The sequence below is a fragment of the Puccinia triticina genome, chromosome 2A (assembly GCF_026914185.1).
Source record: "Puccinia triticina chromosome 2A, complete sequence".
NCBI lineage: Eukaryota > Fungi > Basidiomycota > Pucciniomycetes > Pucciniales > Pucciniaceae > Puccinia > Puccinia triticina.
This window is the reverse complement of record NC_070559.1, coordinates 200838-226938: the sequence shown is the minus strand read 5'-3', so window position 1 is coordinate 226938 and position 26101 is coordinate 200838. Positions and strand designations below refer to the sequence as shown.

The 26101-nt window shown below is 46.3% G+C and overlaps 6 protein-coding genes across 6 annotated transcripts; 3 read left to right on the top strand and 3 right to left on the bottom strand.

Annotated features, from left to right (window-relative positions):
• Positions 1-1798: 1798 nt before the first annotated feature.
• Positions 1799-2870, bottom strand: PtA15_2A33 (uncharacterized protein; the record flags this gene model as incomplete). The annotated part of the gene is made up of 4 exons (XM_053166351.1): positions 1799-2046; positions 2387-2546; positions 2705-2778; positions 2840-2870. The coding sequence occupies 4 exons, from the start codon at positions 2868-2870 to the stop codon at positions 1799-1801; spliced, it is 513 nt and encodes a 170-aa protein (XP_053017277.1).
• Positions 2871-2929: 59 nt separating this feature from the next.
• On the top strand, positions 2930-5115 carry PtA15_2A32 (uncharacterized protein; the record flags this gene model as incomplete). Its single annotated transcript, XM_053166340.1, has 5 exons — positions 2930-3038; positions 3116-3235; positions 3324-4768; positions 4838-4932; positions 5025-5115. The coding sequence occupies 5 exons, from the start codon at positions 2930-2932 to the stop codon at positions 5113-5115; spliced, it is 1860 nt and encodes a 619-aa protein (XP_053017276.1).
• Positions 5116-9548: 4433 nt separating this feature from the next.
• PtA15_2A31 (uncharacterized protein) lies at positions 9549-11828 on the bottom strand (the record flags this gene model as incomplete). Its single annotated transcript, XM_053166329.1, has 5 exons — positions 9549-9639; positions 9754-9848; positions 9931-11345; positions 11423-11542; positions 11639-11828. 5 exons carry the CDS (start codon positions 11826-11828, stop codon positions 9549-9551), a joined length of 1911 nt encoding a protein of 636 aa, XP_053017275.1.
• Positions 11829-13123: 1295 nt separating this feature from the next.
• On the bottom strand, positions 13124-16553 carry PtA15_2A30 (uncharacterized protein; the record flags this gene model as incomplete). The annotated part of the gene is made up of 13 exons (XM_053166318.1): positions 13124-13168; positions 13300-13409; positions 13480-13678; positions 13745-13885; positions 13955-14048; positions 14127-14269; positions 14368-14683; positions 14838-15069; positions 15152-15251; positions 15321-15450; positions 15535-16271; positions 16360-16461; positions 16527-16553. 13 exons carry the CDS (start codon positions 16551-16553, stop codon positions 13124-13126), a joined length of 2376 nt encoding a protein of 791 aa, XP_053017274.1.
• A 340-nt stretch (positions 16554-16893) lies between these two features.
• PtA15_2A29 (uncharacterized protein) lies at positions 16894-20413 on the top strand (the record flags this gene model as incomplete). Its single annotated transcript, XM_053166306.1, has 11 exons — positions 16894-16998; positions 17095-17151; positions 17247-17392; positions 17549-17853; positions 17950-18221; positions 18337-18520; positions 18610-19185; positions 19301-19636; positions 19730-19899; positions 20016-20231; positions 20399-20413. 11 exons carry the CDS (start codon positions 16894-16896, stop codon positions 20411-20413), a joined length of 2382 nt encoding a protein of 793 aa, XP_053017273.1.
• A 778-nt stretch (positions 20414-21191) lies between these two features.
• PtA15_2A28 (uncharacterized protein) lies at positions 21192-24700 on the top strand (the record flags this gene model as incomplete). The annotated part of the gene is made up of 9 exons (XM_053166295.1): positions 21192-21282; positions 21357-21490; positions 21582-22556; positions 22643-22692; positions 22773-22976; positions 23046-23154; positions 23852-23963; positions 24051-24520; positions 24605-24700. 9 exons carry the CDS (start codon positions 21192-21194, stop codon positions 24698-24700), a joined length of 2241 nt encoding a protein of 746 aa, XP_053017272.1.
• Between the last annotated feature and the right edge of the window lie 1401 nt (positions 24701-26101).

Genomic DNA, 26101 nt, shown 5'->3' with positions numbered 1-26101 from the left:
TTCTTCGTATAGAAGGAAACGTCTCCGGAGGGGAGCACGCTGGCTCCTCTGATCGCAACCTGCTCCCCGTCGACACGAGCATCTAAGCCAAGCAAGGCCTCGTTCGCCTTCTGAACCAAAGCCCCGCTGGGCATTTTCTTCACCTCCGTGCTAGCCGGGTTCGAGTGGATGATAACCCGCTTCGGCTTCAGAGATGCGATGACCTGTTTGGGTGGAGGACGCGTCGTCGGCGCGTGGATGGAGCCATCGAGGGCCGTCGACGCGACGGACGCAAAAGATTTGCCCGTGCTCGCTACAGGTTTGGGGCCAGCCTTCAACATTTTCTCGAATTCAGCCATCCGCTCGATTATGGGATCGACCTTGGCATCGACCTTGGCGTTGAGTTGGTCGACCGTGGCCTCCAGACGCTGAATCATCCTCTCGTTGTTGGCCGAGAGATCAAGGATAAGTTGCACGAACTTGGCGTCTAGAAAAACCCCGCCGTTCGCTTCACGGTTCGCGTCTTCGCCAAGAATCTTGGTCAGGAGTATGTGGAGGCTGGACGCGGGGGGCATGGTAGGCGGGCGAGGTGGAAGGCGGGCCTCGATGTCGTCCATCATCTCCGAATCGCCTGCGATGGGCGCGTCGGGCGGTCGGATTGGGTCGGGGGGGCGATGTGCAGGAAGCATAGGCTGCCTGGGGGGAAGGGGAGTGGGAAAAGAACTTTTCTGATGAGTAGGGGGAGGGGGTGGAGTGTTGAGAAATGTCGACGCGTAAAGTGGTGTTTTTTGTGGTTCGCGGCAGAAAAGTGACAACTGCCTTGAACCGTTCTCGCCGTTGGGGAGAGAAACGGACAAAGTTACATAGCCCATGCACTCGCTTGAGAATTGTTTTCAAGTTTAAGCTGGTTCCATCAGATTGAGTGGGTAAGCTGGTGACCCTCGCGACGGATTGAGCCAATCGTTGATCCTCAGGCTCAAGATCCTCAACATTGGTCGATGAATTCATTTCTGAACTCGAAAGTTCTTGAGTGGCTTTGTCTTGAAGGCCAGTTCCTAGCACACTCAAGCCCGCCTGAGCTCCAAGGTTAATAACATGCGCAATACAGCCGAGTAACTGCTTCTTGGTATCGAATCCAGGAATTTGAAGTTCTATATCTTTAGCCATCTTATTGTTAGTTGTCGCATTGTCAGCCGTGATTGTGTGTATCTTCGAGGTGCAGTTGTATTTCTCAAGAACATCGTAGAATAATTCAGCAAAATTTTTGGGTCGGCCTTTAGGCACGCCAAAAAAATGCCGGATGCACGCCAAAAAAGGCGTGAACTCCGGACCACTCCAAGATTTTTGGAGTGGAGGATTGTTCACTCCAAAACCAGCCCCCATTTGGAGTGCCCAACCCGGCACTCCAGGCTGGTATGGAGTGAACACCCTGCCACGCCAAAACCAGCCCCCCCTCGATGGCCGGTCTGCGCCGGCCATCGAGGGCAGTATGTACACTCGATGACCGGCACAGGCCGGTCATCGAGCGGACACACCCCTCTCGATGACCGGCAAGACCGGTCATCGAGAGACACACTCCTCTCGATGACCGGCATAGACCGGTCATCGAGAGGATTCATCCCTCTCGATGGGACACACCCCTCTCGATGACCGGTTTGTACCGGCAATACTGGGCTGATTGAGAGAGGACAGCTATATTCGGATACACAGACAAGAGGTGCTTCCATTATGCCGACCGATCGAAGCCCCCAAAACCTCTTCAAGACCAAACACGTAACAGCGGTGCCACTTCGACTTAAGCACGCACCACAAGCTACGATTAGTTGGTCGTATAGCCAGTCGGGTTTGTCGTTGCGAGGCGAAGCGACAGGGCGCAGTATGTTGGGACTCTTTGTTTTGCCAGCTGATCAAGACCAATGGATCTGTTCGGAAAATATTCCATCCTGCTCGAGCACTTCACAATATGCCATTCGGGACTGTCGACTGGTCGTTGATTGGTTGGATTACAACGCTTCTGCCCCAGAAGATTACGTTCATGGGCTCTACCGATCAGCTGAGTCGGAGTGCCTGGTGAGAAGGGGGCCGAAGAAGGAAAGCGAAAAATCAGCCAAAGCGTCGAAAGAGGAAAGAAAAGAAGTCGAAAAAAGTGGGGGCCAAGAATCAGGGGAAGGATGCGCCGATGAGAATCAGATAAATAGAGAGGTGGTCATCCAGGGGTTGATAAAAAAGAAGAGAGACTCTAATGTTTTACAAGACACGCTCTTATGAAAAGAGGGCGCTACCCATATGACTGTTGAGCTTGACAAAGGTTTGATCATCACCTTCTCATCGGAAACAGATGTGTACGTGGAGAGACGGGATAGAGGACTGGGAGTGAAGGATTGCAGCATGTAGAAGAGGAACTAACCTGGTGCAGAGGAAATTTTCGCGGTGAAGCGGCCACTTGGCCGTAGAGACACGTCAGTCACTGGGTCATCTCGAGCACCGAAGTTGCTGGCCGGTTGATGGAGGTTTCCAAACTGGGAGTTGAACTTGAAGGAAAATGTCCTCGGTCGGAGGTGGGAGATCTGTCAGATTTTTGAAGTTGGCCATCGACTTGGTTAACCTGTGGGTCTTGGCTGCTGCGTGCGTAGCTTGTGGGCTCCCACATGGCCGGGCGGGGTTTAAGCTGAGCTAAGCCGATTGCCCGGGCCAGCCCGGGGGCTCCCGCGGGTGATGCACTCACACTCAGACTGTCGATTTCCGGCTGGCACACGATTGTCGTCGATTGTGGCCGAACTATGTTACTGCTAGTCAATACTTTGACATTTGAAATCGGGCAGTGTAAAATTTGAACACCAAGGATCAAGATCAACTCAACGTGCTTTCGGGTTTAAATACTCGAGCACCATGCAGTCAAATGATGGCAAGACGGGGGGGAAAGATCATAGGATTCAGGTCAAGGAGATAGATGATGGTTCCATACTGCCCTCGCGTTGGTCGACGATATCCAGCACTCATCTTTCTCCAGCTTTCGATTTGCTTTTCTCTGGCCTGCATCGTGCAATCCTCAGGTTCTGGTAAGCACATTCGAGTCACTCCATCATTCAGTTTCCCACTACAAAAACCAAAATTCATCTTGATTGTATTATCCTAGATCGGCCAGGCTCATCTGAATCCAAATGGACCTATGAACCTCAACCTGCCTATCTACTCACTGAAACCAATGGTGTCGTTGCTAGTGACGAGATTCGGTGCTCTACAATTGGTATCAATGGTGAGTCCGCTTTCTAGACGACGAAGTCATCACCAATGGCCTAGCAGAGTGTGCTCATTGTGTTTTTTTGGGGCGGTATGAAAAAAAGTCTTGAAAGATAACGGCACCGCAACTGATGCAGCCATAGCTACCGCGCTTTGTCTTGGTACTGTTAACTCTTTCTCATCCGGCATTGGCGGGGGCGGGTTCATGATCATTAAACCGCCAGCTGGATGTAAGCAGACATCAACCAAGCCTTGTTCAGCTCAAACACCAATTGCTATCAACTTCAGAGAGACTATGCCCGATGGAAATTTCTTCGCAGCGAGTACCCTCAAGAACTCTTCGGTCAGTGGGGTCGGCGGTCCATCGATCTCGATACCTGGCGAATTGGCTGGTTTCGATGCGGCTTATCGACGGTTTGGGGGTGGGGTGAGTTGGAAGAGGATCTTCCAACCTTCGATCGATCTCGCCAAAAACTTCACAGTTGGTTTCGCTCTGGCGTCCAAGATTTCTATCCCAGACATAGAATCTTGGATGGAATCCAAACCAGAATGGCAGACGGTCTTTCAGCCCAACCATCAACCCGCCCAATCAGGTGACTGGATCCAAAGACCCCACTACGCAAGGACGCTCGAGATCATAGCCGAACAAGGCATTCATCCGTTCTATCACGGCGAAATCGCCGAGCAGCTCGTCGAGACGATCAACCGCGAAGGCGGTAGAGTGGATTTGAAAGACTTCCAATCATATCAACCTGTGATCGAACAGGCCATCAACACAACCTATCATGGATACAACGTCTGGACCACCGGGGCGCCTTCATCGGGCGGGATCCTACTACATATCTTGAACATCCTCGAGCGTTATTCTCTACACCATCATCCTCGGGACGCATTGTCCGAACACCGGTTTGCCGAATCACTCAAGTTTGCCGCGGCAGCTCGAACCGAATTGGGAGACCCCAAATTCCTGAACTCGACCCATTTGGCGCGACTCGAACAGATCAGATCGAAAGCCTACGGCCTAGAGACCTCGCTGAAGATCGACGACAACCGAACTTACGACTATTCGCACTACAACCCCAAGTATGATAACGTTGAGGATCACGGGACAACTCATCTGAGCGTCATAGATCGCTTCGGTTCCGTCGTCTCACTCACCTCGACCATTAACCTCTACTTCGGGTCCAACGTCATGGACCCTGTCAATGGAATTATTCTCAACGACCAGAATGATGACTTCGGCGTTCAAGGCCGTTCAAACGCCTTTAACTTGTTATCCTCCCCATTTAATCATCCCGTCACCGGTAAACGACCCCTCAGCTCGGCGGCCCCCACCATCGTTGATTACCTACATCCTCAGCCTAACAAAAAGGATGACGAACCGCAGCTCGAAAATCAGCCACCCGAGTTCTTTTGTGCGCTTGGGGCCAGTGGTGGTAGTCGTATCTATGGCGCTGTCGCTGGCACTTTCCTGAAATTACTCTGGGGATATGACATTTCGCATGCCATTGAAGATCCGCGACTGCACCACCAACTTCTCCCGAATGAGGTACATCCGTTTGTTCGAATCTATAATTTGCGCGACTGTTTTTCTTACATTTTGACATGAAAATTATAGGCTTCTATTGAAAAGACTTATCGAGCTGATTTCTTGGACGGTTTGAAGTCGAGAGGACACAAGATCGCGATGATTGAATTCTCCAAGATGGCATCGTCAGTCTTATTCACATTCATTCTCTGTTTTCCATATCTCACTCGCCTTTTATGTGCAAATGTACTCATCCTCGATCCTTCTATTCCAACAGAATCGTCAATGGGATCCACAAACGGATCTCCGATAATGTCTTGTTCGGATCATCTGACAGTCGCAAGGGCGGCGTCCCTGCCGCTTACTAATCTGCACCACCTTACACGTTTATACCTCAAAGCTACCTACTTTTTTGTTCTTATTTGGCTGGATGATAATGTCAAGGAAAGCTAGCTGAAATGCAGCGAATTAATGCCAAGTAAAACTAATATGCAGTCAATATGATTAAGAAATGCAGAACATGTAAACCACACAAGGAGAACAAAACTTAAAACCAAGAATCCTACATTTTAATTTTGCAGCATTGGGTGTGTGATGCAAACTTGAACATCCGCCCCTCCACCAGAGGGACTTCTCTAACTTAACTAAGTCCGAAGTTGGAGGCGCTGGATAATCTGAAAGCCATACATCTTGGCTAATTTTTGATGCACTTTCATGTCACATTTCTACCTGCCCCACCTCTTAAAAAAACATCAAAAACTCAGCTGTCTTAGCTGTCATGGGGTTTTCTCAATTCTACATTGACCACATTGTAACAGGTAACAGATCTACCTCAACAAGTCTGTTACTTTTTAGTATCTTGGCTTGTTTAACTCCTCAGAGAATATGTGTGGCAGTACATACAGATGAAAAAATACAAGGCTTTTGAATACATAGCACAAGGCAATAGCCCCCAAATTTGGGGCTCCAGGGGGTGTGAAGTAATAAATGTTGAGTCTGCTCAAACGGACTTGGGGACAGGCCATAGATTGAAAATTGAAGGTTCTGTTCATGACCATGTGGAGGTGGTTAATACAAAAGCAGAGCATCAACACCGGTGTTACTTGCATGACAGATATTTGTACTGATTTGTTTGGCCCCCAAAGCCTGAGGCCATTTCTTTAGTTATATGTAGATGTCGCGCTGACAAGCAGCCAAAAAAGATATCAGAAATTTATATTATGAAAAGTGTACAACAAAGATAGTCAAAACAGGCATGAAAAGCTCAATCTTTGTGTGCGATTTTGGGAAGGTACAGTGGAAGTCCCTCCTGAGGGAGGCTTGCTTTGGCAGTTCAAAAATTACATGACAGGTGAGGTTTTAGAGTTTCAGTCCTGAAAATTTAATGGATGGTGCAAAGAATCAAAAAGAAATTGGAAAGCTTTTGGTATGCTTGAAGGACCGGAATCATTCCAATCAAAATTTGGGTGAAACCCAAACTCAAAAAAATGGGGCTGCATTGGAATGAAGCTGAAATTCATTTGACTTCATTCCATGAAACAGACCACAATCTCATTCCGGTTGTTTTTCTGGATTTTTCCTGCCTTGATGACCGGTCAGCTCCAGTCATCAAGGTACACTCACCCCAAATGATATGCAGCTGAGGTTTCTGGGGGCCGCGCGACACAAGTTCTGCTGGAAAACCACTAGGTGTGGCTGCAGAGAAAACCACACCAGTTTGCAAGTGGTAGTAGCTGTCAATTATTTCATGTGGCATGGATCAGCAGTGGCTTGCTGGTTCAATCCCCTCTTTTACCCATGTAACTTTCTGGTCACTCATTTTGAACCTTTGGCAGCGTGTAGAGTCCCAGAGCAACTCGTGATTGCAATTCATTGCCAGCATAATTGGCTGGGTTGAAGCTTTCTCAGTTTAACTGGGATGCATTCAACCAATTTAAAATGAGTTGATCTCAACCAATGAAATATGAACCCAAGGGGGGTACCTGGGATTTATATTTCATCAGTTGAAATCAAACAATCTTAAATTGGTTGTATGCATCCCAGTTTAACTGGGATAAATTCAGCCCACCCAATTATGTTGGCAGTGCAATTGAAAGCAATTTGGAAACAGGTTGGCAATCCAAAATAAATCTGGAATTCCAAACAGGAATTTTTCAGATTCCTTTCTGGTGAATTGCCAACTGTCAAGGGACAGTCTGCCCTTGGAGGCAGGCAAACCAAAACCATTTTGGTTTCTGATTGACATCATTTTGATGCACTTCACCCATGTTGTAGCAACAACAAGTCCATCAAATTGAATAATGACAAGTTTAATCCTTATGTAGCTGTTACCATTGATAAAAATATGTTATGTAAGAGTAATTCTGTTGCCATTCCCTCTGGCAAGAATGGCAAGAAGGTACAAGGATCATCTTCTCAACAAAGAAGACAACACCAGCAAGCAGACACCTTGCTACATTGTGTATCCGCTTGCCGGGGCCAATGTCCTTCAAAGAAGAGACAAAAGGGTTCCTTCTTGAGGAAGATGAAATTGCTGGCAAGCGGATTGCCTGTCAGCAACTCAAGTGGGCTATTAAGGAGGTGTGCCCACTTTCCAGTGAGGTTTTCTCTGGTGAGAAGATATGAGGTCCCTGTATGAATCCTTGCCAAAGAGGAACTCCCCAGATGATGGGTACATGTGCAAAAGTGTGCCGGGGAGGATTCCTCCTCAATAAGGACCTTGTCCCTGCCAGTTGAGAAAGTTTCCTCCAGCACCAAGCAGCAAGGTATGTATGCTCAATTTTGGGGTGAGTATTATCCTGTTAGAACACCTCAGTCCTAGTCTACATACCCACCAGGAAGGTTTTTTGCTGGCAAGTGCCCAAAGGGCAGCTTGGAATTTGTGGATTGCTAGGACCAGTAATGGGCCTATACTATACTTTATGATAACCGGGCCTTTCTGTTAGTGTATAGGTCTGGGTGTACCACCTTATACTAATAGCTGTACTAATATTTACCCTTGCTGCAAGTGGCCTGTATAGTATTCTGTGTTTTTTTTCTGAAACAAAAAATACAGGTTTAGTAGCTTTTTTTGCCCCTGGTTACTGTGATAACACAATCAACCAGGTGTAAACATAAGGCAATGACATGTGGGCTCCTGATGATTGTACAGGCAAACCATGCCACCTACCTGGTCCTTGTGGTAATAGAACGGGCTTATTTAGGAATGCTGGGTAGCTCTTGTTCCATTGAGAGATTGATATCTGCCGCTGCAGATGTGGTTGTTTGTTCCCTTCAACTATTTCACAATCCTTCAGCAGCCTTATGTGGCTTTGTGAGGATTTTCTCCTCTCAGGGGACTTTGCCTAACTTAGCTAATTTCCCTCCTTGGGGGAGCAAAGCGACCTCCAAAGGAGGGACTTACGCGCTATGTCAACCCCGCGGCCTGAGAGAATTTCAACTTTTGGTGGGCACTTTTTTATAATCAACATAGCACATGGGTCTCTAGACCAAATTCCTTCTAGTTTTCATTTCTGGGGCCACCCAAGCTGTCCCCATCTATGTACTATTTCCATCTCCCCCCATCCCTTTTCTTTGATCTGCAATACCCTTTGTAATATCATTAGTTTTGGATCCTGTACAGTGCAAGATGTGTAATGAAGGATGAAGTAGACATGATGGTGGTCATAAAAAAGTAATTTGAGTGCCACTCAAGGCTTCAAAAAATTTGAAAAATATGTAGGAAGATTTTCCATGGTCTTCTGCATCTTTTGTTCCCCCAACACCTAATCAGCCAACAAGAATTGGTGCTGCTACAAAACATCAAAAAACAGCATTTTTGAAATTCTCTCAGGCCACAAGGTTCGCATAAGTCCCTCCTTCGGAGGGTCCCTGCGGGACGGCGTCCCCCCTCCACATAGAGAGGGACTTAGTTAAGTTAGGGACTTTGCTGAGGCCAGAAAGGCTTTGGGTGCTCTGAGTCTGATCCCCAAGCTCAAGAAATAGATAGATTTTCATCCCTACTGATTATTGGTACTGGCCACATCTGGCCAGTATAGTATTGAGTTTTTTTTTCTTCCTTCATTTGGATATAGTATCTTCCAAAACAAAAAATCCTCATGTAATTGGATATAGTATTAAATATCCATTACAGGAAATGGAAATAACAGTACTGTTATTGGATCAAAAAAAAACAATAACAATACTATACCAATATCTGTATAGTAAAGGCCCATTGTTGCTAGGACATTTTGTCACACCATATGAGAATGGAGGACTTCCTGTCAATCTGGGAACTCAGATTTTTCCAGATTTTGCGGGGAAATCTGGGCTCAATCATCCCAAATCCTAGATCTGCCTAGATTTCCCTGCAAAATCTGGGAAAATCTGGGTTTCAGATCGGCGGGAAGTCCTCCAATACTCAAACATCAACCAACTCGACCAAACACCAGTCAACCAAACGCTAGAAATACATGATACAATTTGCTGACTCCGATCCACTTTTGCGTATACTTATGACTGATAGATAGATGAATGAATGAAAGAAGAAAGATCCATGCATGAGAGAGAGAGGGAGAGGGAGAAAAAAAATCTATGTTTGTGGAAAGAGACGATGTATGTAAGAAAACAAGGGATCTGAATGCAACCAAAAATAGTGATGAAAAGAAAGAGTAGGTCAAATGTGTAGGGTGTCCAAGATAAAGAGACGCGTATCTATCCAAATGACGAAAACAACTCCGGTTTACATAATGAAAAAGAAGGGTGGGATTGCGGATCTGAAGAGAGTGCATTGATAATTATTTAGTGATGGTGTTGGGGGAGCTCAATACGCATCTGGTACGCCGTGCTTTCGACTATCGCCAGAGCCGAACATAGTAGCTTGGGATAACGGCTTGTGAATTCCTTGGACAGCTCTACAAACAAGCACATAGCCATCATATCGACGTAGTTAGCAGATGATTGAAAAAGTCGAGTCAGATTCGGATAGTTGTATGCAGAGATGTGAAAGAAGAGGCAGAAAGACCCACGCTCTGCCGTAGAAGATGTCAATCATCGTGATGTTGTGACCTTTGGACTTCAAAGAATCCAAGAAATCGGATCGATAACTGGTTTCAACGTAAACCTAGATAGTCAAGAAAATCCGAGTCAGAAATCCAGACGCTTGATAACCGGCATATTAAGATAAGGCCGAATGGCAAGCCGACCTCATTCGGGAGCAGCTGGTGATGCAGTCGCGCATCTTCAATTGCGTGAGATATGTCATAGCCCCAGAGCAATTTCAAGAAAGTGCCAATGACTGCACTAAAGATACGACTGCCGCCACTAGCACCAAGAGCGCAGAAGAATTCTGGCTCGAGTGAGTCGGATTGTGGGTGCAGATAATCGACGATGACGGGAGCCATCGAGCTAACCGGCCGTTTACCGGTGATCGGATAGTTCAAGGGGGAGGAATATAGATCAAAGGCATTTGACCGGCCCTTGATACTAAAGTCGTCGTTCTCATCGTTGAGAACTACACCATTGATCGGATCCATCACGTTCGAGCCGAAGTTCAGGTTGACGGTCGAGGTGAGTGAGACGGCGGAGCCAAAGCGGTCGACGACACTCAAATGGGTCGTCCCATGATCCTCAACAATGTCATACTTTGGTTTGTAATGCGAATAGTCGTAAGTCCGGGTGTCATTGATCTTCAGCGAGGTTTTCAAGCCATAGGATTTGGACTGGATCAGGTCGAGCCGCGCCAATTCACTCGAGTTCATGAACTTGGGGTCGCCTAATTCGGTACGAGCTGAGAATGCGTACTTGAGCGATTCAATGAACCTATGTTCGGCCAGGGGGGTTCGAGAATGGTCGTGTAAGGAGTAGCGTTGGAGGATGTTCATGGCGTGCAATAGTATCGCACCTGAGGAGGGTGGTCCGGTGGTCCAGATATTGTAGCCATGGTAGGTTGTGTTGATGGCTTGGTCGATGATCGGTTGATAGTTTTCAAAGTCCGCCAAGGTGACCTTACCGCCGTGACGATTGATAGTCTCGACCAACTGCTGTGCGATCGTCCCATGATAAAACGGATGAATACCTTGTTCGGCTATGATTTCAAGTGTACGTGCGTAGCTCGGCCGCTGAATCCAATCTCCCACTTTGGCTGGTCGATGGTTGGGTTGGAAGACTGATTGCCATTCTGGCTTTTTTCGCATCCAGTGTGAATTGATAAGTTTATCAGCCAAGGCGGGACCGACGAGGAAGTTTTTGGCGAGATCGATCGAAGGCTGGAAGATCCTCTGCCAACTGACCCCGCCGCCAAACTGTCGATAAGCGGCTTCGAAGCCAGCCAGTTCGCCGGGTATTCCGATGGACAAACCGCCCTTTTCGCTCTTTGAAGGGTCCTTTAAGAACGCTGCCCCATAGAAATCTCCATCCGGTATGGTTTCTCTGAAGTCAATGGTGATTGGAGTTTGAGGCGAGCAAGGTTTGTTGGTTGTTGATTGATTCTGACATCCAGACGGTGGTTTGATGATCATAAATCCACCCCCGCCAATACCTGATGAGAAGGAATTAACGACACCAACGCATAGTGCGGTAGCTATGGCTGCGTCGGTTGCAGTACCATTGTCCTTCAACACTGGATAATAGCAAATAGTCACAAATCAATGCTAAATGCATAACTGAGTTGCAACAAGAAGTGAATGATGCTCTTACCGTTAATCCCAATGCTAGAACATCGAGCCTCCTCACTTGACACCACGCCATTCTTTCCAGAGACCAGATAAGAAGGGTTGCGTTCGTGGGTAGGGTTGAAGGTGGATGAGTTTGGCAGATCTGCAGCGAATGTGTGTGTGTGTGTGTGGGTAGGTGGGTGGGTGTTTTGATTAGCTGAGGCTGGAAGAAATCAGTTCGATGAGGAGCTGGACAGACTAGAGTTTGAGGGATTGCTGGCTCTGAACCAGATCAAGGATGGGATGGCGATGAGAAGCAGGAGGCAAGCCCGATTGCTGGGGTTCCTGAGTTTCCCGCTCGGACATCGTTTGTCGGTGTCTTGGCTGTTGTTGTGGCTGGGTAACAGGGGCTCGTCTGGCGGCAGAGTGGAGGAGTGCTTCGCATCCATCTCGGCACTTCTTCCGTCTTTGTTCTTCGGTTGTTTGTATTTATCCGACGTGCGTATTCACTCTGGACTCTGGTCTCGTCTCCTTCGTTCCGTCCTTCGTTCTGAGTTCTCGCTCGATTTCTTGTTTGTTCTGTTAACCGTCGGCAGCAGGGCTCACCGGGATTATGTAAGCCCAGCCTTCGCTCAGCAGGGCACAGTCTGTCACACACCTATCACAGCCCCACCTTCCCGTCCTCACTTTGAAAACACAAAGCTAAAACAAGAAGGAAACACAATCTCAGTAGAGGGACTGAAGCCTCAACTCTTGGATTAATTGAGGCCCCAATTATAAACACTATTTTGAGATATTTTTGAAAAGTTTTTGAACTTGCCCAAAAAAGAAATTGAACTTTTTTTTGAAATCTTTTGAATTTCAAAAATACTGCAGATGCACTCAAATACACCCAGGAGGTGTGTTTGAACCATTTTTGGAAAAAAAAATGTTTTCATTTTGTTTCCATTTTGTTTTCAAATACTTTTCAGTTCATTTTCAAAAATATCTCAAAAAAATGTTTATAATTGGGGCCTGAGACGACTTGGAAGGACTGCAACTAATATTGATTCTTGCTGAACTACTGCCAAGATGGTATGACAACTGGGGGTGCAGTTTTGGGACCAAGAACATTTCATAGTATGTGTATGGATGGAGATTAAGAACACAGTAGTGGTAATATTCCAACATGCACTCCCCTTTATTCAAACTGCTAGTATTACTGTAGGAACATCATGGATTTGTGATGAGGTTACAGGAGAGAAAGATCTTCATTCAGATCTGTTAAAAGTCTGAGTTTTTGGGAACTGGGATCTCCGAGGACCCCGTCAAGCCTCTATTGAACCGGCTCATGTAAATATGGGCCAAAATGCACTTTTGCTAGGGGGAAAAATTGGGTTTTGTGCTTGAAAATCCATTTTTGATACCATTTACATGACTTGAGTTTGTTTGCAAATGTAATCTTCATCCCCTTCATGAAATGTTTGATTTTCGGCCATTTTCAATTTTTTACAACTTTTTTCGGCCTGCTGATCAGTACATTTTTCTCTGACCTGAGGCTGAAGCACCTCTGCTACCAACTCTGAGCAGCTAAATGATTACGTCAGTTAAAAAAAACTGAAATTGCTACCAAATTGCAATTTTTCATGAGCATCATTTTGGAAAAAAAAGTGTTTTGCTACCGGTTTATACACAAGCCGGTTCAGCAGATGCTTGCTGGGGTCCTGATCTCCGTTCCCAGCATGTTTTGCGTTACAGTTACAATTCACCCTGGTGTTTCTGAAGTGATGTCAACTAGCAACTTGCCAATCTTTTTCGTTGACATCATTCAATGCAGAATAAGTTCGATGCCAATAGCGACAGGAGAAGATACCAACAATCAAATTTTTGAAACCAAAAAACAATTGAAAAGTGTACATTGAAGATCCGTGAATTACTAACTTCAAGTTGCAGCCGTTCAGCATGGTCGGCCTCCTTGTTAGGTATTTGTTTCTTACCGAATTCATCGTCTAGTTTTTGTTTGGTTTTCGCAATCGACCTCAAGATTTGAGCTGTCAAAGAGCAACCAAACTTTGTGAGGCCTATAATATCTCCAACTAGCTTGATTTGAGTGGAACCCACCTGATAAATCATGTTGAACAACCTGTAATGCTAGACAGACTTGAATGCGAACTTTGAATGAACTGCTACTTTCCAGAGTATCACTCAACCTCTCGCATATGCGACTTTTTATATCTGACGCCTGCCCATCTGGCTCTACCGGACCATCGCTAAGCGCAATCAGTATTTGCCGTAGAGAGCTTGCCGCGTTCCATTGAACCTAGACAAATGACCTTGTTATCTCTCGAAGCACAAGAAGATTTACCACGCCGAAATGTTTACGCACCTTAGGAAGTGTGGCACCCAGGAATTCAAACGCTTTCTCTAAAGCTTTGTTTACCGCATCTTCAAGCTCGACAGGAAGGGGTTTTTTGATCGGCAGTTGACAAACCGCTACACCAATTATCCTAACACTGTTTGTTTTAAGCTGTTCGGTGGTCAGCTACAAGCCGCAATGCGGCATCAACTTTGGAAGAGAAAGAATGATGCTGATTACCGTGTTGGAAGAGCCTCCTCTGGATAGTAGACGCCGTGTAACATGAAGGATTCCCATCCAAAAGCTGAGGTCAAATGGTGGATTTGAAGCTTGTCTTGAAGATGCAGCAAGTTCGAAAAAAAAAGGCGGCATTAGTGTAGGGGCGGGGATAGAAAGTGGTAAGATGATTAACCCATTAAGATATTCATTGATCGTATCCAAGCAGTTGGCCAACGTCCAGGTGTGAGTTGAAACATCATTCTCGTCTGGATTATTTTCTGTCGGGATGTTTTGAAAATAGCACAACAAATAAAAGGTGACTTTTGTAACTAACTCCTAAAAGAAATCATTTCAGCCATCAGTGTTTTAGACAATGTTTGAATCGAGGAGTGATGAGATATTTTGGTTCAAGAGTTGAGGAACACAACTCGTACCAGTGGTTGACTGATACACCTTTTGGAGACAATGATTCCCAAGAGCCGTATGGCACGAATATCATCCCAGACGGCTTGCAGGTCCCAGACAATGGTATTGAAAATATGTGTCAAGTTTCTTTTGCTTTTACCATTGACCACAAAATCCAGCGAATCCAGTCCGACTTCAACAAGGCGAGCCCTCACCCACTTAATATAGGTGTCATCGAACCTCATTCCAGGAAAGAATACGATGAGCGACGCGATAAGGAAAAGTTTGCTTCTCAGTTCTTCTTCATCGTCAGGGATCTCCTCAAAGAGACTATGAAGTTTCAAGCTGAAACGGAAATGGGTCGTCAGCTCCTAACAACCCTCAGAAAAACGCGACGATGTAAATTTAACCCCTGTTTTACAAGGAGCCAATAGCGTATTTTGATATGGCAGCAATATCAAATACCGCGGGTAATCTAACAAATATTTAAAATGCTCACACTTTTTCAATCAAATTCTCATTCCAATTGACAAATTGCAAAGAAGTCCTGAGCAAATCGCCCCATAGCAAAACGGAGGTTTTATTCAGTTCTGAAAGGAGACATTCACATCCAATCGTGGTGATCTCGTCGATGAGGAGTTTGTGATCTAACGCGGAGGACTTGGACATTGACGCTAAGTGCTTAAGTATGGTAGTCAATGTTTTCCTTGACTGAATGTTGATCTCGGAATCTAGTACGGAAATTTTCTTTAACTCCAAAACTGGAATATGCAGCCTCTTGGCTTCCATCAATGTTGAGCTCTACCGACTCACCACCCGATGTGAGTAGACCAATTATGGGCTTCAAGAAAGGACCCAGGATGGGTGTAGATATACGGTGGTAAGCAGAAACAACGTTCAAAGCCTCACAGACCTGGAAAAGGTACATGTCAGATTCTGGCAGTAAGCCAGCAGAAATGCGGCGAGTTTGCTGAAAACTCACTTCCAAGAGTTCTTTGGTCAGCGCAGGCGCAACTACCGGTGCGTGCAGAAGGCAACCCAATCGGCGATGAAGTTCTATGGTAATTGACGCAATTTTGGCGGATAAGGAAATGTAGGAAACCCTCAAGTTACTGGATTGGCAGAGGATCAGTTCTCCTAAATTGACCTGGGCTTATAAGAGCAATTCATTCGATCACAATCATAAGCAGCTCAACTTTTCTTCAGCAATAGCCATATAAGCCCCTGCGCCATCGAGCATCATTTTCATGACACTACATGCCCTCAGGCGAACCATGAGCTGGCAGTCACGTTCAACTACATTGAGGAGGGTGTAAGGTTGTTGGGTTCTGTATTCATGAGCTGGGAGCAACTGAGGCCAGAACGGATATAAAGCTTTTGGATCTGATTGTGCGATTGTTCGCAAATAATTTAAGGCGTCGAGGCGAGATTGAACGGCCTGCACATCGGTGTTAGGGATCCTAGTCCCCTCACCTTCTGAATTTGTCTCCGAGTCTGAGGATTGAGGATGTATTCTAGGAGCTCGAGAAGTGAGATTTCGTTGATGAGTCTGTGAACCTAAGACGATTCGTTCTGGGGGATGAGAGAGTTGGTTGGGTGTGATTGGTTGATAGCAGCGTTGAATACAATCGATTTGATCAGTTAAATTGATGAGGGCACAAGATCCGGCTTTAGCGATCATGGTTGTTAAGATTCGGATGAGATATATTATTTTGACCAATTGATCTTTGCTAGGTATTGAATGTAGATGTTGGGTAGCCGAGGAGAGTGATGAGAGTACTGGCTGGACGATGGACTGGGATTGTTGACTCAAGATGATCGGAGACGAATTACTGATGATTTGTAGGAGAACTTGGGAGGCAAGTTTTGCCGTGACTGGAAAGGTCAAGATTGAGTTCGCCAGGTTCACGCGGGTAGAGTCTGGAAAATCATCCTATGACCCAAATAAGTCATAAATCACCAGAAGATGAGCTATCTGCCATGCTAATGGTCCGCATTCCGAAGTCGAGATATCTGCTTACCTGGTTGCAGGGCCTCGCCAGAAGGTTTTTTAGTTCACGCAACGCTTTGAGCCTGGCTTGAGAGTCACGAACCAGCACATCGTTGAGAATGGAGTGGATACCCTGAAAAATGCGGCAAGAAGAAACATGAGGGACGTCGAAACGAGGTTGAATTTGGAAGTACTCACCGACAGATCGCAATCGTCGCTTGGCATGACTTGGGTTGTTCAGCTGCAGCAGTTGCTTGAACTTGCTGGTTCGTCGCGAGCCATGTTCCCCGTGGTGGAGCCCGGGGCAGGGGCTTCGACCGTGCGTGACGTCAGGGGCTCGATCACCCGAGCCGACCGGGGAGTACATGCTCGACCTATTTCCTCCTGGCGTCACTCTTTCATCGTCGACAACGACTTAACATGTACAAACTCAAGAATATTTCCACATCGATGACGATGCTTTGCATGTAAAAACTGACTCCAAGCAAGAACAAAACCTACATACCTACACCGAACCAATAATATAAACGAGGTCGAAGGCTCGAACACTCGCAAAACGCCAAGGATGAGGTCGTCTCATGACCAGCTACCCACTCGAAGAACACCCTATCAGACCCGAGACAGCAGCAATACTAGGCTATCAAAAAAGAAAGATCATGACGACGTCAAAGTGGGTCTCAGTATTGGGCTACGACATCACTCGGGCACACCGAACACGTATTCTCGGTCGGCTTTAACTGAGAATTATGATGATCGCGCCTACCAGGACGATGATGAATTTCACAACAAGAGAATGTCAGATTATGATCACGCTGATAAAAAAGCAAGTCCATCCATTCCAGTCTTTGCTTCCTCAGTAGCAGGGCTTTTTTTGTTTTGAACAATTAATTTGATAAACTGAACGTCTATTTCTTACAGTCTCGGACGGATGACTCGACACATGATCTCAATACGTCTAGCGATCTCTGCTCATATCGGAGAAAGGATTTCCTTATGATGCTCATCATCGGCTTATTGGCTGCCTTGCTACGGTTTAAAAACATTGCCGACCCCCCTGGAATCGCGTAAGCTCATGAATTTGGATTTCTAAAACCAATTGCACATGCTAGAGGACGAGGAAGATCTTGCGCAAAAAATAAACCAGAAATAATTTCTAGCAACATACTTTGCTGATTTGACTTTTGCATTGACCTTTTCTTTGTGTATATCTTTTTAACCAGGTTTGATGAAGTTCATTTCGGCAAATTTCTCTCTTATTATCTCAAGCGGGAATTTTTCTTTGATGTCCATCCACCTCTGGCCAAACTTATGTTGGCAGCACACGCTTGGTTAATTGGCTACAAGGGAGAGTTCGCCTTCGAAAATATTGGTGATAACTACATTGACAGCAATGTGCCCTACGTTGGACTAAGATCATTTTCGGCTATTCTCGGTTCACTAACACCTATGCTAGTTTATGCCATCATGAAAGAAAGTGGATATCCAGCCTTCGCTAGCACGATTTCGGCTTGTTTGGTTGTCTTTGGTGAGTTTTATACATACACACGTGTCACCCATTCGAAAACTTGAGAGCAAAATCCCTCAACTAATGTAACCAATTGATACGCCTGTTCTTCTCTAGACAACGGTCATATTTTACACACTCGATTAATTTTGTTGGACGCCCCGTTGATCCTCTTCGCCACGTGTTCTATATTTGCGTACATCAAATTCTACAAATTACGCTACAACGAATTTACCAGACCTTGGTGGACCTGGCTCACTTTGACTGGATTGGCTCTGAGCTTGACCATAAGTTGCAAATTTGTTGGATTGTTTACATTCTTTACGATTGGTTCCGCAGTAGCTCTAGACCTGTGGGATATGTTGGATATTCGGAAGGGACATTCATTGGTACAAGCATCTATTTATACCGATTCATTATTTTACCGCGTTCAGACAAAGAAGTCAATTGCCCTCAAGTGCACTGTGCTAATTCACTCTGAATATCACTGCCGTTTCTTTTTAGGATCACATTGGGAATCATGTGGTGGCACGAATCATATGCTTGATCATTATTCCGTTCTGCGTTTATCTATTTTGGCTCGCGGTCCACTTTTCAGTTTTGACCCGTTCCGGGACTGGAGACGACTTCATGAGTGCAGCTTTCCAGCAAACCCTGATTGATAGTCCTTTGACCTTATCTGCAGAAGGTAAGCAATGATTAGAGATTCCCTAAGTTAATTGGGTTTCTACTAACTCTATGTGGGCGTACCACCTTACTTGTCCTGACTCGACACAGAAATTCGGTACAATGACACATTGCTTCTACAACATCGGGCGACCAAGTGCTTCTTGCATTCTCACCTACATCGATATCCAATTAAATACGAAGATGGCCGAGTTAGCTCACAAGGTCAACAAGTAACCTGTTACCCTCATAATGACACCAACAACCACTGGCTCGTCGAACCTACAAAGCCGGTCCCCAGCTCCGGCCGAGGCCAAATCGTGAGGCACAAGGATGTGATCAGACTCAAACACAGATCTACCGACAGTTACCTATACACACATGACGTGGCCTCTCCCTCAATGCCAACCCACCAAGAGTTTACAACCTGGCCAGATGTCGATCAAACAGACGAGGCTTATAATGGGACGTTGTGGGAGGTGGTGATCGACGACGCTCATGAAGGACAGCAGTGGAAGACTAAAGCTAGCCACTTTCAACTCGTCCATCATCTCACTAGAGCCGCGATGTGGACTCGAAACTTTCCCGCTTTGCCAGGTTGGGGATTCGGTCAGCAAGAAGTGAATGGACATAAGATGTACCATGATAAGACTCTTTTCTGGGTTGCTTCTGATATCGTTCGAGACAGTAAGTTTTTCACACCGTTGGCGTGGTCACTGGTCAATCTTTCTACACGCCGGATCATTGCTTGATTCTTGTTGGACTCGTTTGGTAATCAAAAGCCGTTGTGGATTCCAAGCAGATACTACAAACCATGCCTCGAGACCTCCACCTCCGAGAGCCAAATCAATCAGCCGCCGATCGTTTTTCAAAAAATACTTCGAACTTCAGGTGGCTATGTTACAACACAATTCGGACCTAACCGAATCACATCCATATGCTTCACCTCCCATCAACTGGCCCTTCTTGTTGAATGGTGTCAGCTTTTGGACTAGCACTCCTGATCTAAGACGTCAAGTCTACATGATTGGTAATCCAGCTGGGTGGTGGTTTTGTGTCATGGCTCTCTCAATCGTCGCTGGGGTCTTCGGGGCTGATCAGTTTGCAAGACGCAGAGGTTATTCACCTATTGAAACTCGTGGGTAATGTTTTACTCTTCTCTGAACGATTTGTCGTTCTTCCTTTACTGCTTGAGCCAAGGTCCTGACACGCTGACATGCCACTAATTCAGCTGTCAGGAACCGTCTATATCGATCGGGCGGATTTTTTATTATAGCTTGGGCCAATCATTACTTTCCATTCTTCTTAATGAATCGACAGACCTTTTTGCATCATTACTTACCGGCCCATCTATTCTCAGCGTTGGTGGCTGGTGTGGTTACTAACTTTGTGGTGACAGAGGTCAGCTTTATATCCTTGATCGCTTTTTTCCCTTTTTTTCTCTTCAGAGAATCTTCTACAGCAGCGGAGTATATTGACAATAATGTTTATCAACAAAAAAACTAATCTTCTCACAGGCGATCAACCACCCCGTCTCAGTCCTTGGCCCAACAACCCGACGAAGGCCAAAGATGGTTGTCACCGAATCACCCAAGGAAACCATCCTCCTGGTCGGCATCTCGATCACGCTTTTGTATATCAGCTTTAGCTTCATTGCCCCTTTGACGTATGGTACCCCTGGCTTGCAGCCTGATCAAGTCAACCGTAGGCGTCTTTTGTCCAGTTGGACTTTGGTTAGTTTTTTGCCTCTGTCATCTTTTCCGTTGTTGTTTTCTAAAAAAAAGCAGCAAACGTGCTGAGTTCATTCTGAACCTCTATTTCATCAAACTAATTCCCCCGCCCGCCCCTCTCTGCACGCACATCCACTCAACTTCCGTTTGGGGTTGTTAAATATTTCCAGCACTTTGCGAAGTAAACAAATAAAAAATCAAGTGTACAGATACATCAACCTAATATATATAAGTCATTTTTGTTTGTGTATTCGTGCCATGTGGGCACAGACTCAGAAACAAACATATATAGTTACAGTAATCGACATATGAATTTAATTTTAATCACTATGTCCAGCTTTTAAGATTTCCTGTGTGTTTTTAGCCATGTAACGTATGAATCCCCGATTAGTGAAAACCTCTTTTGCATAGTCAAGCGCTGTCGAGAGATGAGGTGGAAAGAGCAAGAAACGGCTAAATACATAAATACGTCCATCTTTCATGATGACTATTCGAAAGAAGGTTGGCCTTCTGGTCCAATTGCAATGCTCTCAAAGTGCATGAGCAAGTCTGTTAAATTTTGAGTGTGTATCAGATTCTGAGAACCAAACAACAATGAGGAGGCTAATCACACACAGCGGGCTCACTGAAACCAGCGCAAGAGCTCTGTGAGATTGTCAGCCAACAAGGGTGATGTCAATGTGTTTGAGGACTACCGCACTCAATTGGGCAGTTGGATTTATGCAGTCCCCTTGAGCAGCGAACCTTAATTGGGGCGCGACTCCATCGTACTCTCCGGCCAGTCGCGGTGCGCGTCTGAGTTGGGAGAGTTCTGCTTGTTCCGGATGTGTACTGACATAAAAGCCGACTACATAACTCATCCTGACCTCAGCACTTCGACGGCCCCACCACCCCAAGACAACTTCACCAGCCCAGCTGCGCCCATATCACTGGCGATCTCTGACTAAATATCTTCCATCCACCATGGCCTCTCCACCCACAGAACCGTCTTCGCTTGATTCAGGACTGCCCACCCAAACCACGCCAATCGAGGAAACCGGGACAACCCAGCCGGGTAAGCTTTACTTGATTCTTGGCCACTAGCTTCTCACAAGCAGACCGATGACTTTTACTCAGTTACTCACACAGAAGGCCCCACCGCCGTGCCGTTTCAAGAAATTGTCTTGGAAGGAAACGAAAAACCTGAGTCCCGCGATAAGTTAGCTCGACTCAATTATCTTCTGAAGGCTAGTGGCGTCTACAGTAAGATCATTGCTGACAATGTAAGTTGGATCGGGTTGTGAATTTTCCCATTCCGTTCTAACGCACCGCGGCCGTGGCACTCACACAACTATCATCTTTGGCTACTTTCAGATTGAACGCGAACGCGCCTCCCGTGCTGCAGCATTGAAGAAGCAAGCTGATCAACTCAAAAAGAAAGAGTCGGAATCGAAACAGCAAGAATCACAATCAGATCCTACACAACCCAAGCAAGGCGCTTCGCCCGATCCAAAGACTGCCGAGCGCCGCTCCTCCCGCAGAACAAAAGCTGACTGTCCACCACCCAAACCAAACCCCCCTTCGAGAACTAAGTCTTCCGGAGCACAAACGCGTCGACAAAGGAACGCGGCTGTCGATGAAAATCAGGCCGATACTGAAGCAGAAATCGAAAAGCTCCTGGAAAACGTTGGACCGGAAGATCAAGAGTCGACCACCATCCCTACCGACGAAAAACATGACCCTCAATCTGGCCAGCCTGCGCTGATAACTGGAGCCACGCTGCGATCATATCAGCTCGCTGGGATGCATTGGCTGGCGACGCTCTACGAAAATGGTCTAAATGGTATTCTTGCTGACGAGATGGGCCTCGGAAAAACATTGCAGACAATTGCCTTCTTATGCTACCTGCGCGAACGTGGTGTTTGGGGCCCTTTTCTAATCGTCTGTCCGCTTAGTACCGTAGCGAATTGGGTGAATGAGTTCGAGCGCTTCTGTCCTACCGTTCCTGTCGTCCTATATCATGGTACCAAAGTCGAGCGGGAAGAATTACGCTCCACTCGCATGGCTCCGCCACGCGATGACCCCAAGGCCTGGCTAGGAAAGCACCCAAGCTCGAAGGCCAAGCGTGGTGGGCGTGCGGCCGCGACCACCTGGACTAAACAGAATACCAAAGATACGTTTCCTGTCGTTGTTACTTCCTATGAAATCGTGATGAACGACTGTCAATTTCTGCGACAGTATGCCTGGTCATACATTGTCGTTGATGAATCACATCGACTCAAAAACCTCGAATGCAAGCTGGTCCAAGAGCTGAAGTCGTATCAAAGTGCCAACCGATTGCTCCTGACGGTAATTTTTCATTATGTTTTTCATTATTTTTGATCCGCTGACCATATAACACGTCCTAATGATTGCTGTCGTTAATTCATCTACAGGGAACTCCCCTACACAACAATCTCAAAGAACTGTGGTCTTTGCTCAATTTGTAAGGCTATCTGCTTTTTCTTTGATTGCAAGTTGTACCACCCAGCCATTGTCTGATCGATGAACTTCCTCATCCACCAGCATCTTGCCCGAAGTTTTCGATGATTATTCATCATTTGAGCAGTGGTTTGATTTGTCTTCAGTCACTGCCGCTTCGGATTCTGCTGCAGCGTTGTCGACAGCCCAGGCGCAACACATCGTGACCAGCCTACATGACATTCTGAAGCCATTCTTACTTCGGAGGGTGAAGAGCGAAGTGGAAACAAACCTACCTAAGAAGAAAGAGTAAACTATTCTTGCTCACTGAGATCGTGATAGGGAAGTTGATCAAAATACCTGACGTCCTTTCTATAGATATTTGTTAACCGCACCTCTCACGGCTCAACAAAAGGAACTCTATGACGCGGTTATCAGTCGGGACCTTAGGACTTACCTCGTCAAGCAAAAGACTCAGGCTGGACTGGTGAAAAATGCAGAGATCCCCTCAGCCCCGGAAAGTCGCAAGAAGAGATCTCGGACGCCTTCACCCCCGCTAGAAAATGACGCCCCTGGTCAAAACGTCAAAAAAAGCAGGACAGTCGAGTCGCACACTGGTGATTGTCCGTCAGAGGAGGATATCCCCATTTCCACATTGCCCAAAGGCAGGAAAGTTCGGAATGTTGCTCGCCGGGCAGCGGCTACCCGCAAGTCAGTTGGATACGCGGAGAAGTCTGACAGCCAGTTCTTCCAGGAAGTCGAGGCTGGGGAGTGCGATGAGATTGACTACACGTGGGATGAGACTCGACAGCCGAAGACAAAAGCGGACGAGGCCGGAAACAGTGAAGAGCACATCGGCAAGGTGGCCCAAAAAAGCGTCAATCAAATGAAGCTCCTCAACATGGTGATGCAATTACGGAAAGTCTGTAATCATCCCTGGCTGTTTGATTGGCCACTCGATCCCCAGACGGGTGAACAACTCGTCGGGGATGGACTAATCTCTTCCTCAGGGAAGATGCTTCTACTAGACAGGCTCCTAAAAGGCTTGTTCGAGCGTGGCCACAAAGTACTTGTATTTTCTCAATGTAGGGATAGCATGTTTGTTGAAATTCATCATTATTTAGACATCTGACTGAGCTATTCCTCACGTTTTATTAGTCACGAGCATGCTGGATATAATCCAGGATTGGGCCACTGAATTGAAAGGTTGGAAGGTGTGCCGTATCGATGGAGTCACTCGCCAAGACTCGCGTCGAGAGCAGATGAAAGAGTTCAACGAAGCACAGGGCCCTGATGGTGAGTCATCGTGATTTCATTTCTTCTTGACATCAAGACGAATCATTGACCAAACACCAAACCCGTTCATACAACATCATATCCTAGCGTGTCATTTGTTTTTACTTTCCACTCGTGCTGGTGGGGTCGGCATCAACTTGGTAGCCGCAGACACGGTCATCCTGTTTGATTCAGACTGGAACCCGCAACAAGATCTCCAAGCACAAGACCGGGTCCATCGTATTGGTCAAACGAAGCCGGTGCTGGTCTTTAGATTAGTCAGCGGGAACACCATTGAATCGAAGATGTTAGAGAAAGCCAGCCAGAAGCGGAAGCTCGAGACGTTGGTGATAGGCAACGGTTTTGATCTGACCCAGAAGGCTGAGGACGAAGATGCTAATTCGGACGACGATATCCAAAATATCCTGTTGGGGAAACAGAGTAATCGCAAAAAGCAGAAGTCAATGAAGGAGTTGGCTGAAGCTTTATTGAAGACCGATGGCGAAAGAATCACACTTTGTGAGCAAGGCGATCAAATCTTGGGTGACGATCAACTTGACGCCCTGCTGGACAGAAGTGTATGTATCAATCATGTAGCCAAATTTGTTGCTTTGGTGAATTTGCTCACATGTCCTGTCTTCCTGCCTTGCTGATTTGATCAGGACGAGGCCATGGAACGTAAGCTCGGATGGAAGACGGAAGCCTCGGCCACTGTGGCAACAGGTGTTGAAGTTTATCAGACCAAAGCAGCTGAATGAAATTTGGAACATCTCAAGTGACCATAGACAAAGTGGAAGTTATTGAATAATTGTAAACAGAAACATTTTCCCCTTCCGTCTATCTTTCGACGTTTCCTCCTCTAATCGAATGCCGAACCTTCCGGAATCGACATGGTGAACCCTAATCTTTCACTTACTAGCAAGCTGTTGTACTTATTCCTTGGAGGTAGAATTTTGGAATTTCTTAATGCCAGACAAGATGATAACTACCATCTTGTTTTTCAAACGCGAGATAAACAAATAAATTATTCATCCTGTTAACTGACCATCTAAAAGCTCTTGGAACGGCGGTTACGCTTCTCTTGTACCTCTATGAGCCAAGAAACAAACAGAACACACGTCTTACGCTCGAGCTTAAAGTCTACCCTTGCCATCTTGAGGCTTTTTGCCACCACCCGACATTTCGTTTTGCTACACTTTTGAACCCCCGGCTAGCCTGGCAAGAGAAAAAACCCTTCCATAGTGCACCCAATCTTATCATCCACCCTGCAAGCCGCCACAAATTAAAACCACCCGAGTATGTCCATTGGCGGGCTGTGGCGATGGCATCTTGACGCACTATTGACATTGTGCAGCGAGTGCCTGGACGATCATGGCCGGCTACGGCCTCGGAGGATCACTTGCGCAACTCGTGCCTGTTAGTCGCCGAGTGCGCCGGCCCGGGTAGGCACGATGGATGGTGCACCAGTCAATGCACACCGTCGAACAACTGGACTGGGGGACCTGCCATCATGCACCCAGCATAACAGGTCAGCATAATAAAGATGAGTTATAACGATGGCTTTATGCCAAAGCATTTCGTCCCTCATCGTATCCCCTCTATCTTTTCCTTTCTTCGCTATTCCGGACGTTCTACATCCAAGCGCCGCAAGAAATCACCTCTTCTATACCCCGGCCGCCCTTCAAATCTAACTCGCCAGGTTCCCCAGCTCCTCACAGAGCTTTCTTGTTTTCCCCAGTACACCTTCTTGAGACTCACGAAAATCCTTCAACTAGCTATCATACCCTAATAAATATAATCAGACCAGCTCGTCAACTGTCCTGGAAGTACGCGTTTCTTGGTATTCTTTCTACTCTCAAAGCAGTTCAGGCATTCAGTTTCGCACAAGTCGAGTCTCCTATCAACATCATCATCGAGTGAAAAGATCAGCCTGGCCAACATCAGATTTACTCATCCCCTAAATCCGATTTCACAATCACATCTTTTGTTAATCCTTTCCGGGGTTTATCTATCAAACGTGCTTCAGATCTGACGTAGCGCTCCTTTGTTTTTGGAGCATCCCTTATTCTTCTTGAATTACACTCTGCCCCTCTCCCCCCAACACTCTATCACATTCTTTCGACCTTACGTCGTTTTTCTTTCTCATTTTACTCAAGACA